The following is a 19624-nucleotide window of genomic DNA, read 5'->3' as shown; positions in this document are numbered from 1 at the left end:
ACTGCTAGCATTGCCTTCATAGTCAGTGCAAAGCTTTCTATGTTAAGAAAGCTTGCATTGTGGAAAATAAATTCAGATTTAATAAAAAAGCAAGCAGAATAGTGCAACATAGACTGATTCTGCAGAGGATTAATTTCTCAGCTCTTTTGTAGAAGTGTGTATGTTTATACTTCTAGAGAAAATCTGAATGTAATGCATTACTGTCACTGCAATTAGAGAATGACATTTTGACTCCACCGAGAGTTTTTTCCAAAACTTTGCTTTTTTAGCTGAGCTGTATTGCTTTGGCAGAGGTGTTCTCTATTGATTATTTTTCATATATTTTCCCTTCTTTGAATTCTAGAGAGTAAGACAATAGAACAACAAAGTGGCTACACATTTGACAACAAAGGACTGATCACAGCATTTAACTTTGCTGGAGGTACTCCTGGTGGCAACTGAAGGATCAACTACAAAGGTCAATGGGAAGGGTCTCATCATTACATTTTCTTGAAATCATCATGACTTCTGAGTGATAGGGGAGGGTAATTTAATGCTGCTGAAGGTTTTCTGGAAAATAGCAGTGTGCTTCCCCCACCAGAATGGTCTTTCTTACCAGCTACTGTAATGTACAAATTTTTGTGGTGTTCTTATAATTTGATGGACTGAAAGGAAACATTTGTCCTCAAGGAACCTGAATGACTGGGAGGGGCCAGGCTGCATCTAATGGAGTTGCACTTCTCAGGTTTTTGCTGTGCAGAACTGATAGATTTGTATGGATAACAGTGCCTTCTGTTGTACATGGATTGCCTGAACAAATGGATGCTGGAGTGCATTATCATTTTTCTAAGTGAAAGGACATTTCTTGATACACTGTAAGTCTTGGTTCCATGTTTTCCAGTCACCTGCTTTTTATGACTCCGTTTAATTGTTTGTTGGTTGCATACACATTGCTGGATTCAGAATATTATCTCATCTTCCCTATTTGGTGCAGACAAACGTGTAGAGGTGTCTGTTAGAGCTGCAAAGCATACTCTGGTTACACCAAATGGTCTTAAAATTGCAGATTTTCCCTTGATGCAATAGTCTTAAATTATTTCTCGTAGCTGTGAAATCAACTTGCTTGAGTTGTGATGGCACTGGTGGCAGATATCTATCCTAAATTACCTCCTGCCTGGACAAGTGGTGTGGCCCTTGCATCTAGATGGTCTACATGACAACTTATTATTTCCATTATTTTTGATGAATATTGGATATTACTTGGGTTTCTAGAAACATATTTTATGGGTTTTTTTTTTTTTTTAATTCATTACCATTCCAGTGATAGAACTGAATAATGGTGGTACAAAATATTTACAATATTTTGTTTACCTTTTCAGAGGAAAAACAGCTCCAAACTTACTTCTTTCTCTAATGCTTCTGTGATTGAATTTCTGGTCTTCATCCCATCCGACTGTTCTTGTCCCATGCTGAAATTTCATTATCTGCCAGGTTTTTTTCCTCAATTTCAAAGACTGGTTTCTCATAAATTCAAACACACCGAGCAAGATGTTTGTGAATATGTTTATTTAGTGAGAGACTGGTAGCTGTGCTAATTTGAATAGTTACCCCTCCTTTAGATCTATTAGGATCACAGTGGTGTAGCCAGTATAAGCAGGGGTGCTTTAGAATGTAAGGTTTGGATTGGAGATAAAATATTTAGATCAGATTTTGTCTCTATGTACTAATTTCCTTAGAACTTAAAAATATTTACCAAGCAATTTCAAGCACATACTGATAATATATGTCTTTAGAGCAGTGCCTCAACTGGAAAGTCTTAAGTCCCTCCCATACCCCACCAGATTTTCAGTGACTGTTGCAAATTACAGATTGCTGGCCCTGCACTGTGCTGAAGCTTTCATTTTTTTATATGTCAGAGTAATTAGAATTCAGTCTGATAAAGCCAAAGTGCTCTAGACCTTTGCTTCTCAGAAAGGCCAAAGTGTCTCTGCCCATTCCTTGCCCCATTCCCTGGCATTTTCTCAGCCTGGCAGCTGTGGGCAGAACGTTACCTGCTGCTTTCCTTTGTCCTGCACCTTTCTGTCAGAGCACCTCTGGTGCTGTTCTCTGATGCTGCTTTGGTTTTGTTGGTTTCCCCCCCCCCAACAGCAGCTGCAGAGTTGGCCTGGTTCATGCAGGTTTTTCACTGCTGCTACTCACTAATAGCAACAGTGAAAATTTCTCACTTTTAAGACTGGTGGACATGAAAAATCTGAGAATTCCAAGGTCTGCATTTCCAAAAGGGAACAATCCATTGAGCTGCATTGGGCAGGCTCTTCAAGCTAAAGCAGTAGAGGCCTGGGGCATCCTTTATCATGGATGTTTATTTCAAATGCAAACTGTAGACAATTTTTGGTAATTTAGGCCTGGAGGAGTATTGACTGAGGCAGTAGGAAGGGGATTCCATGTGGTTTGTTGGTGAGCTTCTCAGAAACCATAGAGGTTTTGAAATGCTTCATTAATTTAATGTTTTTTTGGAAGTTAAGGATGTGGGTGACCTCTCTTACCTGTCAATGGAAGTTAACTATTAGGCATGTAAACTGTCTAAGCCCTTTATTATTTTATTTGAAAGAATGAAACTGTCATGTTGGGCTACTTCTGAAGCCCATTTGCCTTCTCTACACTGGCATGCAGAGTAGAAGAGGGATTTACTTTTTTTTCTGCTAATGAGGCTGCTTGCACAGTCACAAGCTAATATTTAAGAGTTAATGTGTTGAAGGAAAAATCTGCTTTTGCATAGCATCATCTTTGTGTCACTCAGCTGAACTATGGCTGCTCCCTAGTTCTGATTCTTGTGTACTTTTCAAATCAACTGCCAAGGAAATTTCATCCAGATGTTTCTTACAAGGGGTTTAATCAGCAGTGTGGAGTCGAGAATCTTTATTGTCTGTTTTGCAGTTGGGGGTCAGAGATGTCTGAGGGGATGGCATGTAAAAAGGTTAAATGCCCTTCCCTTCCCCCGAGATTCATGAGCAAATGTTTCTACTGGCAAAAGCAAATGTTAATTATTTTATTCCTTTTTTTTGAAAAGGGTTTTCATCCAAAAAGATTTACTGGGCTCTAGCCTCTACTTTAACATATGGTTCTCTTTTAACATGATAAATATCTGTTTGTACATGATCATAAATAGGTAATGGATTTTAGGGATTTCTTTCTGAGCTGTGTCCAGCTTTGTATAACTACATTCAAGGGAGAGCAACACCAGTCTGCATTGCTGTCTCACTTTGAAGCCAAGGTAATCGTGGAATATCAGATACCAGCACTGGCCAACCAAGCATGCTGTATTTGCCATTGGAAGTACAGAGAATTGTGAATGTATTGTAAAATAAAACAAAGGTTGATAACTGGTGACCTATGTTGCCCCATGCCTGTGTTCTCAAAGTGTGAAGGTGACTTGTAGGGGCATCATGGGAGCTTTACATAGGAAATTAACATTATGTAGGTTTTAATCATAGCAAATGTTAATTTATGGCATAAGCTGCTTCTTTCAGATAAAATTAACTGATCCTGGATGTTGAATTGCACACACTGTTTTGTCACTCTTGAAAGGATCACATCTTTTGGCTGCTTCTTTTTGTTCTCTCTCTTTTGAAGTTCAAGTACCTGCTTTGCTTTCATTGCAAAGGAAAATCTTTAAGTGGCCAGCTCCAGGAAGAGTGAAGAATATCAAGCAAAGGAAAAAACTAGAAAAGAACCCAAACACCAAAAATTCCCCCAGACCCTCATGTGCACAGTGTTATTGAAATAATTGTGCTTTGGGAGTGTAAGTCAAAATGTGTTAAGAATGTTGTACAAAATGATACAGTGAGCTGCTTTGCTTCAGGGGGGAAGGCTGCCTGCAGGGATGTCAGTGAAAAGAATTGCTTAAGGATGTGCCCTTTGCCTGTGAAGTCCAGGCTGTTTGTGACTCTGGATTACATCATACATTATAGAGGAGAGAAGCTAGAACTGTAGAGGATTTTTTTTTTTTTTTTACTATAAAGCAAGAGTCTGTCTTGAGACTTTTGTGAGCCAAAGGAATTGTAGACAACATGAATGATTAACTGCCTTGCTTCCAGAGCAGTACTCAGTCTCTTTTCTTCCTCCCTTCCTTTTGTTTGCCAACCACTGTGCTATCAGACATTATAGAGGGTATTTATAATGCACTTAGATACTTTCCAAATAGGATCTGCAACATCTGTATGAATATTAGTACCATGAATCTGACAGCTGTTAGTGAGAAGCAAAGACTTCATGTGATTTTATTTTTTTTTTGCTGAAAACAGATGCATCCCTTTAAAAAGTCTGTGAATCTCTTTTCCTGGCTGATGTACAGTCACCAATGAGAGTCACTCAGTGGGATTCCAGCCTTTCTTAAAGGTTATCAGCAAACCTTCTACTAAAGGGCTACCTGCTCCATGTCTGGGGAGCTACTGGATGAACCACTCCCCAACCAAAGAGTTTTGGGGAACAGCAGTTCAGAGAGAATCTGCAGTCATATATTGTTGTGATAAATTGGGAAAGCATCCATTTAAACTGAGGTGATGCATTTGATCTGATCTCGGGTCTGCAGTGTTCCTGATGTTGCCTTGATCCTCTAGAGGAATGTCCCATGAACTTTGTCCCATTCCTTTCTCCACAAAGAGAATGTGCTCAGGCAGCCCTAAAGTTGGTGTGATGCTTTGAACTTGTGATTCCAAGCTGGTAGTTGTCCATATCAGAAAAACAAGGTGAAAGTAGTCAACTAATGCTAGAATTTTCTTCCTAGGCTGTAATAGATGTTCCCAGTTTTAAGTGCTTGGCTATCTGCATGGTGAGGTGAGAAATGAATTTTGAGATGCTTTGATTTTAACAGTTTGAATACAATCAGTTCCTGGATTCACCTCAGGTGAACAGAGAGGCTGCCTGCTGAACCATCTTGAATTATGTTGGATGAAGAGAAATGGAAGAATTGAAAAACTACTTGACAGTTGAAGCTGCTGGGCAAAGAAAAATCAATGTTTTCTTGAAATGAGATTTTAATATTATATTCAGATGTGTTTTAATTTTCAAGTTGCTTGCCCTTATGCAAAATATAAACTGACTATGTGACATGGAGGCCTATTGATTTTTCACAGGACTGTTTACCTTTGAAGCTGTTTATCCAAGAATTGTTCCTCATTTTTAGATGTTCTTAACATGTTTGTTGGTCTAGTTTCACATGTCCCTCCTTCACTACTTTTCATGCACAGAGATCATGGAAGTGAGCTTAACAAAAGGAAGGCAGTGCTTTTAAAATTTCAGAGAAGACTATGCATAAGCAGATTATTTTTGGAAAACAGAAGAGCTATGTCTCTGAAGAAAACATAAATCAGTATTTATACAAAAGTGCATGGGGTAAAGAAATAAATATGAGACAATATAAGTGAGACTTTGCTCTTTGATCACAGCTGTAATTTTTTTTTCATTGCCAAACAATGTGTGAAAATTGCTTTTTGATTGCATGTGCTGTTGGTACTACACTTAATGTAAATCACCTGAAATATTTTTGTGCTCAAAAAGAGACCAAAGAGGCCATGTAGATTTCTTTTGATATTAAAAGAAAAGATATGAGCCCATGCCTGCAGTGACTGAATGAAGACTGCTAGTGCCTACATTACATCATCACCTTTGTAAGAAGCCTAAAATACTTAATGGTGGATTGGCTTTGAGGGCAAGAATTGAGAGATACAAAACATGTATCGATGACAAGAAGAACCTCTTCCTAGCTTAAAGGGTTCTGTACAGTGTTCTCCTAAGCTGTGCTGAATTTGCTTTAAAAATAGTAATAAATCTTACTGCTTAGGTTGAATGTTACATCTGTTGTGCATTTATATGGGAGGAATAATATTTCTTAAAACGTAACACACCACCTACCAAGGAGCCCAGTCTCATTTTATAACCTCTCCTCATACAGCCATAAAACCTATCTGCAAGAACACCCCAGAATTAATTTTAAACAAATGTGCATGTTATCTGGAGTTACTGTGTGCATCTGGGTACCAGTGTGTGTTTGATCTCAGCCTCGTGAAGGCAACTATCCACATGCAGGCTTTGCTTGCAGAAGAACATGACTGAAATTTGGTGCAGATAAGATCGTTACGGATCATCCAAATACAGTTATCAAAATATAAAACAAGATAATAATCTTGGAGCCCAGGGATTGCACCAGAGCTTGACCCAGTCTTCTGTGCCTGGAATTCATAAAGAAGATACACACAGGACAAGACAATCCTGCAGAAACTACAAGCTGGTATTAGTATATGTGGAGTATTTTCCTCACAGTGAGTTGCTGTAGTAGCCTGTTTGCTAAATGGCACTGGTTGGTAATGCTTACCCTTCTTGTCTGGGCCACTCCTGTGAATCCTCCACGGTATCTACAGGAGCAGTGGTTAGTGGCCCATTTTTATTACAGAGGATGTTGAGTTACAGTAATTTGCCCAAAACCATAGCTGTGTGTTGTAGCTGGCGTGAGAAATTAAAATTCTGGCTCTGTTGAAGTGCCTGGGGGTTATGCCATTGGCTGTAATGGAGGTCCTAGTGTTTGGATCACTGCTAATACCTTCCAGAGGAGCTCTGCCAGAACATACTTAATTTATGAAATTGCTTAGTAACAGTGAGTTCCTTTATTGAGCTGCAATTTCCATCTGTCTAGCAGTGACATTGTTTTATTGTATCTTATGTGGATTTCTTGGTATGATGAGCTCTCCTCTAGAAAAATGGTTCTTGGCTATATAATGACTCACATCCCAATTGCTAATTCTTCTTGGAGCTCTGATGACATGGGAGCAGAACTCCAGGTGACCTGTGGTGTCATGTGTGCCATGTATCAGGGGTGCTGGGTTGCTTACAGCCTCTCTCTAGGTATTAACAAACATCCTAGACCGGTTGAGTAGTTGTAGATTGTGACTGTCACTTCTAACAAGCTCTAAAGGGTGAGGTTTTTAACCCAAGTATGTGGCTTCTATGCCTCCAAATGGCTGCAGCTTTGTGTAGGGATTTGATCACAAATCAAACCATTGTGGGGCTGACACATCCCCACATCTCCGTGCAGTGGTGGATGTGCTCTGGAAGAGCCACATCTGTATGGAGAAAAAATACCTCTGTCATGTGTTCCTCCATAAGCATTTTCCTGGAAGATGCTGGGGGTTAAGCAAGACTGAGACAAGAGTAATGAAACACTGCAGTGCATCTGGACATGCACTGAACAGAACCAGCTCTCACCATCCATTTCTATGTATAGACCACTCAGAAATGTGTCATCAAGAAGTGAGATTAAACAGATAGATGGAGTCTAGTTCCTTAATACAACACAGTTCATAGTTGTTGAGTTCTGCCAAACAAAATTCAGTCAGTTAGGATGAGCAGCATGATTAGCTCAATTCATGTTAATGTTTTGAAGACCGAGGGGATCTGTCAGCATTATTGCAGGGGAAAAAAGACATTACCTGGCTGAGAGAGAGTCTATGCACATGTCCCTTGAACGTTGATTTCATAGGAAGAGCAGGCATGGAAATTGCTCCAAAGAAGAGCTCCTATTCCTGATTGCTCTGTTACATGAGGTTGTTCATACTTTCCAATTGTGCTTCTCTGATCTATAAGTAGGACTGATTTCAGAACCCAGGGCTTGTCTGAGCCACCAGACCAGAGGATGGATCTAAAGGACTTTCCTGGCCACCAGAGGTCATTCTGTCAAGAAGGCAGAATTCTGTGCAGTCTCGGGTTGCCTCGGTTCTTGTGGCTGCTTCTTTCTAACTGATGCGAAGGTTCATTTGATTGCTTAATGGGATTTTCTGTTGCTTAGTGATGGATGTTCTCACAATAAAATGCACATATTGAAAAACCACTGCCACTGCATGGCTGAAGTAGCAGCTGTTTGTGGTTGCAATTCATGCCTGGCTGCCTGTCACAGAGGACTGGGGGAGAATGCTTGTGTCTCCTCTCCCGTCTGCTCTGATCAGGCTTTGTTACCATCCCGCTTTGCCATCTGTTCTATAGCTTTAGGATCCAGTGGTCTTCCGGGGCATCAGGATCTTGCCTTAGATATTCAGCTTCTGCTTTTTGTAACCAAATAAAAAATTCTCAACCAGGATTCTGGATTCTCCTGTCTTCCTTCTTACGTGTGCATCTCTTGGGCATTTGTGGCTGTGTTCTGCTGAATTAGAACTATGGAGTGATAGCGGATTTTTTTGTCAATAAATATTCCCACAAAGCATGGTTTATTAATCATGAGATTCTCTTACTATTTTGATTCTTTCTTTAGATAACAGTGTTGTGTAAAACGTTTTCAAATAGGTTTTGAGCAAATTTTTTCAGCTTTTCAGGACCCAACTACTGAATCAGGGCCCAAATCCAGATTGAATTAAATTCTGTAACTGTAAAGCACACTGGGGAAGAGAGAGAAAACATGGGACAAAATAAACAAAAGTTAAGTATGACAAGAAAGAGAGAGCATTGTTTTTCTAATAAGCTACAAATACACAGTTTATAACTTCATATTCTTGCTCTCCTCCTGATTTGGGGCATGAGGGTGGGAAAGGTAGAATTTTTTTTACCTTTCATTTGGATATGGAGTTGTCGTTGACTTTCAACTCCAGATTTTACTTCATGACAGCTCTGCTTCAGGAAAACAAACAAACAAACAACAACAAGAAAAAGCTACAAAAAAACCCAGACTACTTAATGTCAAAGGATGTGCTAGTTTATTTTGTTGCCAAGTTTTTGGTTTTCATCCAAGGTCACTTGTGTTGTGGGATGCCTGAGTCCAAGGCTTATTCTGCTGCAGGAGATTGCTTAGCAGGGCACTAAGTTCATAATCTTCCAAAGCCATATTAAATCATTGGGAAGCATTTAATAATTTTGTAAATGACTACTGTTTCACCATATAATTCTATTCACTTTTTTTTGGTGGGTTTTTTTGTTGTTTTTGTTTTGTTTTGTTTTTTTGTTATTTTGGTTTTATGTTTTGTTTTTTTGTTTTTTTTTAATATCCCCATTTTTGATTGAAGAGAAATAGGGGAAAATATGCCAGCTGTGGATATGACCTTTTAAAGTCACACAGGTGAGGACTAGTATGCATAGTGTTAGTGGGGAGATGGAAAAAAGCATACCACCTGATTTTAGGCACCTAATAATTTAGGACAGGAGGCTTAGCTTGTTAGGTTTTTATAGGAAAGCAGAGGACAGGCAGAGTTGTGCCTCTGAGCTATTAAAGGCTGTAAGCTGCCCACTGGCAAAGCAAGCTGAGGGAAATGAACCATCCAGGCTGGGTGGGTAATTCTGGCCATGTGAGTGCATCTCTCTGATATGTTTATATGGAGGGGAAAGAACCACTGGGGACAATTGTAACCAATCATAATCAGAAAAAAAAAGTCTCCACTTTTTGTTTGTTGATTGAGTGCAAGTGTCTAGTCAGTTTTGCTGATGCTTGTATATAAGATGTGAGTAATATGCATATGCTTTGTTGTGCATACATATTTAGAACAAAGTTGTACATTACAACAGTGTTACATTACAACAAAGTTGTAAGTTACAGCCTTTCCTTGCCCGGGAGCTGAGCTAGAGCTCTTCTGGTTTATAGTGGGTTTCATTGCCTAAATTGCACCATCTATTGTGACATTTTGGTTGCTTTTTATTTTTGTCTTTTACGGTGGATGCTCTAACCCAGCTAAATGATACTACAGCGTTCAGGAAACTTGTCAGGCTGCATTCAGGTCAGCAGTTCATCAGTGAGTACTGTGAAAGATAATCTATGAATGTCTAACTTGGAGGACCTTGAAAAAAAGGCAGTCAGCAGGAGCAGCTTGGGAATCTGCTGAACAGAAGCACCTAAATGCAGGTAAGGTTCTGATTACAAGTTAGTGAATATGGTGAGCCCCTAGGTGTGCAGTGTCCAGACCCTTGGCTTTATGACCATTAGCCTATTCTTTAGAATTAGGGGAAAGGCCTAAGTAAGGGAAACCTGTAACCCATGGAGGGAGTATGTTACAGAGCTGGATTTTCTATTAATCTGTACTACTATCCCTGCTCAAGAACTTAGAACCACCAAATATTTCAGGTTAGAGGGGAGATTAGGAGGTTTCTAGGCAACCTGCTGTCCAGAGAAGGGTCATCTTGGGAAGCAGAGAAGATTGGTTAAGATTTTATCCAGTTGGTCTTGCTGCTCCTTCTGTAGAATGGGCAGGGGGAATACAGGTTGGCAGTGGCAGAACAGCTTGGCTGGGCCATGTGGGCAGAGGTGATTAGGAGGGCAGGTGTTTGACTTGTTCAAAATATGGTAATGGCAATAATCTTCAGTGAGTTGGCTCAACTTATGACAGTAGATACTTAGGCTTTGCATTTGAAAGGAAATGAGCAGAAAAAGCAATAAGCATTAGGCATGAGTCCCACTACCATGCAATTGCTAACTCTGGAAACTACACATTGCTTGATTAACATTAGCTTCAATTGCAAGGGTATGTCACTTCCTCAGAACAGTCCAAAAGCTGAAGCATGAGCTATAGAGTTCTGTGTTATCATGAACTGTAGAGCTGTGTGGGAGGGGGAAGGTATAAAAGGAGAATTTGCATGAGAAACCAGTGTCTGCTTGGATTGCAAAGTGTCAGCAGGTGTCTAGTGGATTCTGCTTGCTGAGGGAAGCAGGTGGCTCATTATTCACAAGAGAGAAGGAGCATCTTGCTGTCAAAGGATCTAAGCATGGAAGAACCAGATGAACGGAGGGGTCTCTGGAACTTTTGAGGACATGTGTTTTTACTCTAATGTACTTAACGTTTTCCAAGATGACAAAGCATATTAGCAGAGGAGAAAAAGGGCAATATTGGCTTTTTAAGGTAGAGAAAGGTACCTGCAATCATTTACTTTGTGTTACTGCAAGGAAAATAGAGGCACATTCCTGCCCCTGAAACTATTTGCTCAACCCTAGTGTAGAGATGTGCAGCCAGCACAACTGTGCTCTCCAGCTTAAGCCTTACCATCAAACTTCAGGCTACTTGCAGTGATCCCTCTCTGCGAGGTGGAGATACTCTGTACTCTGTAGGGACCCACAGGGCAGGCCAGGCAGTGGGAAGCTCTCGATCAAAACGTGGCTGTGCGGGAGAGGGGGCAGACAGACGCTCCCCGTTTTAGGGAGAAGATAAAGAGCTGTTAAGAGACTTACAGAGCCCGGGTTCTCCTTCACACCAGTACAGGAAATATTGGTGACCCCCTCCGTGGTTCCCCGCGGTCCCGGAGCAGGCGGGGTCCTGTCGCTGTCCGTGGTGCTGAGCTCCCGCCGCTGGGCTCTGTCGCTCTCCGTGGTGCTGACCGCCCCCCGCGGGGCTGCTCCGTGCGTGGGAGGCTCCCGCCACACCCCAACGGCGGCCGAGAGGGCAGAGGGGTGGTGGTCGTGATTACCTGCTCTGTTTCTGCTCTGGCAGGTTCCTCTGTCTGGGTAAAAATCACCCAATTCCTATTGGCTTCGTGCTTGGCCTTAAAATATTGACCAAAAGATTGACTCTATGATCTGTCTGTAATTTCTCTGTGTCATTTGGCTTCATGGCCCATGATGGAGCCCAGAGATTTTCACTGTGACAGATAATTCTGAATATCTGCAATCAAGGCTACCTTTCCTATTCCCTTGCAGAAGGCTCCTGTGACTGAAATAACTATTCGCTAAGCTGAGCACAGTGGGGAGTTCTTGGGAAGGTCATCTTTCTGAAAATGGCTGTGCTACACCAAAGCTGGGAGGAACTCTGCTCATACCATCCCAGCACATTAGCTGACAGAGTTGCAGAATCTGAATTCTTAAAATCTTGACTGAACTGATATAAGTGAGCTTCTATGTGCTCTTGATTGCAACACTTGATTGCCTTGAACTGCTTACAGTAGCTAAAAATATCTGATATATTCCAGCTATCAATGACACATCCAGCATACAATACTGGATGCCACCATTGGCTTGGAACATTTTTTTTTCACCATGTGCTTGAATTGCTGTAGGAGCCAGAAAACAGAGAGAGAGAGAGTGAGGGGTGTTACTGGAAGAAAGAGGCTGCCTTATTATGTACCTAACCTGTTGGGTCAGTTTGTCGTTCAGAATTTTATAGTACTAAAAGCTCTTTTTGAAGCAAGATTATTTAAACTGGTGCAATCTCTCTGATGGCATTGGAGACCTTCTACAAATACAGCATTTCCCAGGAAAGCTGACAGCAAAAAACCATCTCCCTGATGTTGTGGTTTGGTCTACAGCAACATCTGAGTCTGTGGGAAGATCATATTCAGCACAGCTGTACCATGCTATGGATGGTTAACATTTAAAGGTTTCACATTTTTAGGATAAAAAGTTTCATTCTTTTGGCACGTTCATGGGTTCCTTCTGACGGAGTATGTATGCCAGTCAGGCTCAACGAAGAAAAAATCTCAACACCCACCACCACCTTGATTCCCTTGAGCATCCAAGGAAGAAGTATGTGAGAGGAAAAGATTTTAGATCTCTATACAGAGTTTCCGATGCTGTAAACTCTGAGAAGCATCCCCTCTGGCAGTTTTCTGAGAAGCCCTTGTTAACAGCCTAGTACACTTTTTCTTCTGCATCTACCATTATCTTGCAGTTGGCCCTGTTCCTATTTATTTCAGTGAATGACAAAATACCTTTATTCAGAGTGGCAGACGTGGGTTGTAAGATTCACAAGGTTGCTTTGGTCTTGATATACAAGAGCTTTGCTCCTGTATGTATTGTTCCCCTCACAGGAAGGATGTGAATTTTCAGCTAGAACAATCTTGCTTTTAGTATAAAGGCTTGCCCTCAGAATTATTGTTAGCATGGGACATCTTTACTTTATATATTAGAATTCATATTATTCTAGAAATCTCTACTTCATTCCTCTCATATGGTCAGGTAATGATAGTACAAAGGAGACCACTCCTCTTGCCTGTGCCGAGCAGGAACTCATTTCTGGAACTGATGTACCGTCACCTGGTTTTTGCCTGCGGGACTATGCTCTCTGTATAGGAAGAGTCAACTGTAGAGGAAAAGCTCCAAGAGTGGAGTACAACCATTTATAAACATTTAGCAACAAAACACAAAAATTGTTTCCCATTACATGCTAGAAGTCATAACTGGGGACTTCTATTATGTATGATTTGTCATACCATGGTCTTCAAGAATGACGTATGTGTAACTTTTACTTTACTATATTCTTTATTCTTTTTTTTTTTTTTTTTTTTTTTTTTTTTTAATAGGGCATGTTAGGAAGATTGGGTCAGACAGGATTCAGTCATCAAGATGATCTTGATTCTGCATGTCACCAATTTGCCAATTTGTTATTCCCAGAAGGCTTAATTTTTGGTTAAGTTTGATTGTGTGAGGTGATAGGTCTAGGCTTCACTGCCCTCTTTGCAGTATTCAAAGCATAATTGATGCTGGTTACAGAAAGATATCAGATACCTTCAAGCATCAAAATGTTTAAATCCTGATAAGAAATTATTCTGTCAGGCCAGCATAAGCTGCCGAGTGGAAGAGAGTTTTATTAAAGAGAGCAATGTCTAATCCATCCCTGTTATAAAATGCTAGTTTTTCTGCCCTGCTTGTTCTTATGAAGATTTTAAAGAGAGAGATGGAGCACACCCACATTTTCTGTGAGCTGTCTCAACATATTCACCTCCTAGTTTCCATGGTTTCTGGTGTGTGTGACTGGGCCCCAGGGAAACATTGTATGTTCTTTTTCTTCCCTGCAAAGCAGGAAATTGCCAGTTTTGCATTTAACAAACAAATGAGAGTTTGATGAAGCCCCCCCCACCTATGCTCCACTGTCATACATAAGACTGTGCTGTAAATTTACCAGTGGTTTCTGCTGCCCAATAGGATCTCCATCCTAAGACCATGTGGCATATGTTCTGGGTTTGGAGCACATGTCTGAGTAATTTGTCTCTCTGATTAAAGAGGCAACAGAGCAGCTCTGGCAGCGTGTGTTTCATCCCAATGAACAAGGGCAGGGCCTTGACCTACCTAATCTAGTTTGCCCTGCTTTGAGAAGGACATTGGACTAGATGGCTTGCAGACATCCTTTTCAGTCTAAATTATTTTGTGATACTAATACAACTGCCTGAGCATGGAGCCAGAATCAAGAGTGGTTTATGCTAACAGTGCTGCAGCCATTAGTGTTGCAGCTGCTCTTTGGCAGAGGTTTACTTTCAAGGGCTGCCTCCAGTTCTGGGCCCCTCAGTTCAGGAACGAGATTGAGGTGCTGGAGCAGCAAAGGAGGGCAACCAGGCTGGTGAAGGGACTCGAGCACAGATCCTCTGAGGAGAGGCTGAGGGAGCTGGGGCTGTTCAGCCTGGAGAAGAGGAGGCTCAGGGGAGACCTCATCACTCTCTACAACTCCCTGAAAGGTGGGGGTAGCCAGGGGGAGTTGGTCTCTTTTCCCAGGCAACTCTCAGCAAGACAAAAGGGCACGGTCTCAAGTTGTGCCAGGGGAGGTTTAGGTTGGACATTAGAAAGAATTTCTTTACTGAGAGGGTGATCAAGCATTGGAATGGGCTGCCCAGGGAAGTGGTGGATTCTCCATCCCTGGAGATATTTAAAAAGAGACTGGATGTGGCACTCAGTGCCATGGTCTGGTAACTGCAGGGGTCGTGGATCAAGGGTTGGACTTGATGATCTCTGAGGTCCCTTCCAACCCAGCCAATTCTATGATTCTATGACTGTGCTGCAGTGTGCCCAGCTGTGCAGTCTGAACACTCCAGCACATGGCAGTCCTGATGTGCCTCTGCCTTCCTGCATGCCACGCTTGGTTCTCTGCCTGCCACTATGTGGATGTGGCTGCATGACTGCTGACTGCCTCTTTGCATCACTTGAACTGAAGAGGAATCTCTGCAGCCAGACAGAGCCCCCTGGGGCACCTCTGGTGCTTTGTAAAAGGCTCAGAAATCTCCAGATGTGAAAACCTCAGGCTGCCTCCCACCCTACCTGGTGATCCATTGCTCCCCACCGCAGGTCAGTAGTTCCCCACGTTTCTCACAGGGTTTCTGGTTGCACAGGCCAGGACCAATTTATTCTGTGGGGCAGTTCTACATCTTTACTGGAATGAAAATTTCATGTGCCCCTTCCTACTGCCTCAGAACAAGATAAATCACCCAAGACTCTAACCTTTATTTTCTACGAACTGTCTTTTTCAGTGCAGTGGCCCATGAAACCTCCACGTAGATAGGTAGGAACTGGAAAGAACAGGAGTTCCTTTGAATTATACATAAGCCAAGTTTGAGCCCAAATAGTGACATTTATAGAGGCAGGTGGCTTGTTGAATAGTATGCTCAACTGCAAGCCATGATACTAAATGTCAGTCTGGGAATGCTATAAATTCTGTCTAAAAAGTGCCCCGATTGTTTTATGTTTCAACATGCTAGCCCAAAGCTCCACACATAAGAAAAGAGAAAACAGTGTGGGTGGCATAATTGTTACTTTTTTATATCCCAAACATATGCTTTTAGCAATCAGGACCTCATAAATTTTCCCTCAACACTTGTCAGCATTGCTTTGGTTTCCAACCAGGGGGCTTTGAACTCTGTTGGCCCTTCTCCAGAGCTATGATCTTGCCTGAACTGATGTCTGCAGTTTTGGGGTTCTAGTAAAAATATTTGTGAGGAAAAAAGCATAGCTCCTATCAGTGAAAGGCAGAACTTGACAGGTAGGAATGAGACCTTTTTTTTCCCCTTTTAAATGGGCCCTCCTTTACTAATCACCCTCTCCTTTGTACTCCCATCCCTGCCTCAAGCTGTGGCAAACCTACAGTTCTGTCCTTTGTCCTTTTAGCTTTAGCCTTTTGCAGCCTCTGCTGCTCTTATATTCATTTCCTTTAAAAGTTTTCCAACTCGTTTGCATTTGAAAATCCTTACCTCCTCAAGGGGATCTGTGTGAGCAGTGTCACCAGATTTCAAGGCTCTGCTTCACCTGCCTATTCTGACCTGCAGGTAAGACTCTGCAAAGCCTGTGTGGCTGCTGGAGACAGGATGTTGCAGGGCTTGCAGTGTGTATTCTTCTTCTCAGGGAAAAGGGTTTGAACTTATTTTGAGTTCATATGATTTTCTTGTTTGTTTTGTCACATTTCTTTCCTTGATTTTTTGATTTTTTCTTTTTCTTAGACTCCCAATAGCCAAAGCCTTTTGATTAGTGTCTCCTGTAGGTTGGGGCCTGATAGATCCTCAGCACTGGTTCCAGAGGTAACTCCTGCAATGTGACTTTTGCTTTCTTCTGCTCAGGCCCTCATCACAGTTCTCACAACAGGACCCTGAGCACAGCACTGCTCAGAATTCACCCCAGGAGCTGGAACAGCAACATCCCACCTCTTCCCTGGCGTGAGCTGATTTAATGCTTCAGCTTGGGATGTGGATGCCAGCCCCTGAACATCTGCTGCCCATGTGGACTCTGCTGCAAGTAGCAGGTGCACACTGGGCTGATGCTCAGGCAGCCCATGGTGGGGACTGCATGCTGGTCAGCCTTGCTCTGCCATCAAAGGCTACAGAGCTCACTGATTGCTGGCTACCCTCCTCCAAAACAGATGCAGCTTGGCCTGTGAAGGTTCTTTTTTCCTCATAGCAATAACCCTCCCTTAATTTTATGGGAAATGAGTTTCTCTTACCTAAAGATAACAAACAATGCTTATTTGTGATGTCCCTGATGACAGAGAAGGAGGTGGGGTGGAATTTGGGGTTGTTTGCTAAACCCTAAATGGACTTTTTTGAAATCTTTTTTTCTCCTCTTGCTGAAAGGAGATTTAACCTTGATAAGTCTAACCCATAACTATATCAGACCCACCACAGGGATGAATGTCACCTTTATAGAAGAAGAAAAATTACAGGAAGAATTATGTAGTGTTGCACCTTTTTCAGTGTGGTTAATTTAATGTACTCAATGTACACCATTATAACTTTTAAAAATGATCCGAGAAAATCACCTCTGAAGCCCAAACTTTACTTCCTTCTCAAGTGCAAAGATTAACCTTTTGTGAAATCTTCATGTTAAAGTAGCTGCAGTTTGGCAGGAGTTTAGGGAGGAGAGAAGGAAATGGTCTGGAAAGATGATCATTAAGAAGCTGTTGTCAAACAAAGTGGCCTCGTTCTTTTATTTCTCTTTAGCTAGCTTGTCCTTTAGAGAACATTTTCTGGCTATCAAAACACATTTATTTAGATCTTTCTTTTGTGTAACTACGACATTGTCAGCCAGTTCCTGGCTTGTAACTGCTTGAGTCCGCAACCTTAATATTCTCTTAACATTGGTTGTATATAATTTTTTACACTTGGTCTTAGGAATAAATTGTAAAAAAACAAACTTTCCCACAATATGGAACCATATGTGCCCTCACAGGAGTCAGCAAAATGCTGGGATATTTAGACTGAGATTTAGCAGAGAACTCCACTTGAGTTAAGCATGTTCAGCCAGAGCTCTTAAGAAATATTTGCTGGGTGGTCTGCAGTCCACAACTGTCAGTGGCTGAGGTAAGCGGTCAGCAGCTAGTCTGCTGCAAAGCTTGTGTTGAACATCAGAATAAATATAACTTAAAGGTGGAACACACTAATTGAAACACATAAGGTGTGCTGTGGGACTACTGTGATCCACTGGGCTTGCAGGGTTTGGGCTCTATGGCCAAGTGTTAGGAGAAGGTGAGCCACCTCCTTTGCTAGGGAGTCCTTCAGCTAGTTCAGGAACGTGGGCTTTGATTTGAGTTGGTGAGGAAGAGGGAGTACATCCACAGATATTCCTCCTGTCTCAGCTCCTCCATTCCTCACTCTCTCTTGTGAAGGGGTTTGCTTCTTTCTACCTCCACAACCTAAGTGTTGCCACCCAGTGAGGTGCCATCTGTGCATGCAGCTGTTCTGTCTGATGCCACAGTGATCCCCAGCAGCAGGGAATTACAGGAACACCTTGCTTGGGCTGTGGCCATGCTTTAAACCAGTGGTGGGCCCTTTGACACTTTTAACTCCAGTGGCCTGGTCCACCCTACATCTTTGTGTTTCTGTGTTGTCTAAAGACTGCTCACGCATCAAGAAAGGCACATAATTCTGCAGTGTTTTCTCTATTTCCTTAGGGACGAGAAGCTGAAATGAATGTAGCCCTGCATAAGCAAAGACAATAGTAAGGATTTTTTGGCAGTGCATTGCCAGTAGCTTTTTATTAAAAAACCCACAAAACACAACCCTACCTCAGGACAGCTTTCTCACTGCTCCTTCCTGGCCTTTCCTGAAGTGTGGTGCTTGCCTCTGAACTCAGCCAGTCTCAGTTTGCTGAAGCCTGCAGAGCAAACACATGGCCATTTAGGAGACCACTTGTAGCACTGATCATCTCCTTGTAAAACAATTGTATAAACATCCTTTTTGGGTTTGCTTTCTGCAAGTGCAGAGGTCTCCCTTTGCCACAGATCATGCCAGTGCAGCCAAACATGGGTAACTTGGGGCCTGGTGGGCAGACAGCAGCTGAGTGTGGACTGCTGGCTTTGGGCATGTATTTCTTGGACTATGGACAGATTTCTAAGTCAGCAGCGTGTCCACTTCTGGGACACAGCATACTGTTTCTTTTCAGTGTTTTGAAACCTTTCTTCAAAGCTTTAAGAGCTCCTAAATAAGGCCATTGGAGCCTTTCTTAATGCTGGCAAAACACTGTGGTTTTCCCTAAATTTATCCTCTGAATGGCTGGAATAATTTTGCTCAAACAGTCTGAAAATATTTAGCCTGGGGCAAGCACATTAGTGGGAAAATTTCTGCCTGAATACTGAATCCTTGGCAGATGCAAGCAACTGAAATCTGGGTCTTATAAAAGGGAGTATGAGGCAAATGTAACTATTGTCATCTGTTCCAGGTGTCTGTCCATACGAATGTTTCTGGTTGGATACACAAGTAATATGTTCAAGTTCATAATATATCCTTCCTCTTTAGGAACCAGCTTTATTCTGGTAAAACTCATTAAAGTCTATGGAATTACAAGATCATAAATCCAATGTAACACGGGAAAATCAGGCCCTGTAGATGTGCTCGGTGTGCGGTATCAATTTATTTGCCATGTATATATAAATAAGATTTGTGGTGAAATGAAAAAAACAAGCTGCCTGTATATCATCTAGGAATGAGCTCTATGTTGTGCTTAATATTTTGCAGCAACAAACATGGTGATAGACTTATCAGAAACAGGGGCTGAAATGAAGCTGTTGATCCAAACATCCTCACCATCCTTTGCCCTAAAGCCAAAGCAAAAATGAGACTTTCCAGTGGGTGTGGACCACGGTAACATTACTTTTTATCATCATTATTACTATTATTATATTCAGATGTGGGTTGTGTTTACAATTACAGTGTTGGCAGGCTGGCTCTATTAGAACTGCCAAAGCTGATCATCCAGCCCCAGATCTGATCATATTACTGAGAACACAGTCTGAGATTTTACAGAGGATGGAGACAAATTGACTCCTTCTTCCTTGCCAGCTCATCTTGTCATATCTATTTCAGAGTGAGATGCAACATCTATTTTATTAGCCCTCTCCAGAGGAGGGCCACAAAGATGATCAGAAGGCTGAAGCACCTCTCCTACAAAGACAGACTGAGAGAGCTGGGGTTGTTGATCCTGGAGAAGAAAAGGCTCTGGGGA

At 41.9% G+C, this 19624-nt stretch overlaps 1 protein-coding gene across 2 annotated transcripts in view; it reads left to right on the top strand.

The window, feature by feature from the left end:
• The window catches only part of IPO8 (importin 8), a 49881-nt gene extending 44049 nt beyond the window's left edge, over positions 1-5832 (top strand). For both annotated transcript variants that reach the window (XM_071768988.1, XM_071768998.1), the window contains exon 25: positions 344-5832. In XM_071768988.1, coding sequence (XP_071625089.1) covers positions 344-441 — 98 coding nt within the window. In that variant the 3' untranslated portion in view covers positions 442-5832. The remainder of the gene's footprint in view (positions 1-343) is intronic.
• Positions 5833-19624: the final 13792 nt, after the last annotated feature.

This window comes from Heliangelus exortis, chromosome 1, assembly GCF_036169615.1.
Source record: "Heliangelus exortis chromosome 1, bHelExo1.hap1, whole genome shotgun sequence".
In the NCBI taxonomy this organism is placed as follows: Eukaryota; Metazoa; Chordata; class Aves; order Apodiformes; family Trochilidae; genus Heliangelus; species Heliangelus exortis.
The sequence above is the reverse complement of the archived record's forward strand: the minus strand, read 5'-3'. Positions and strand labels throughout refer to the sequence as shown.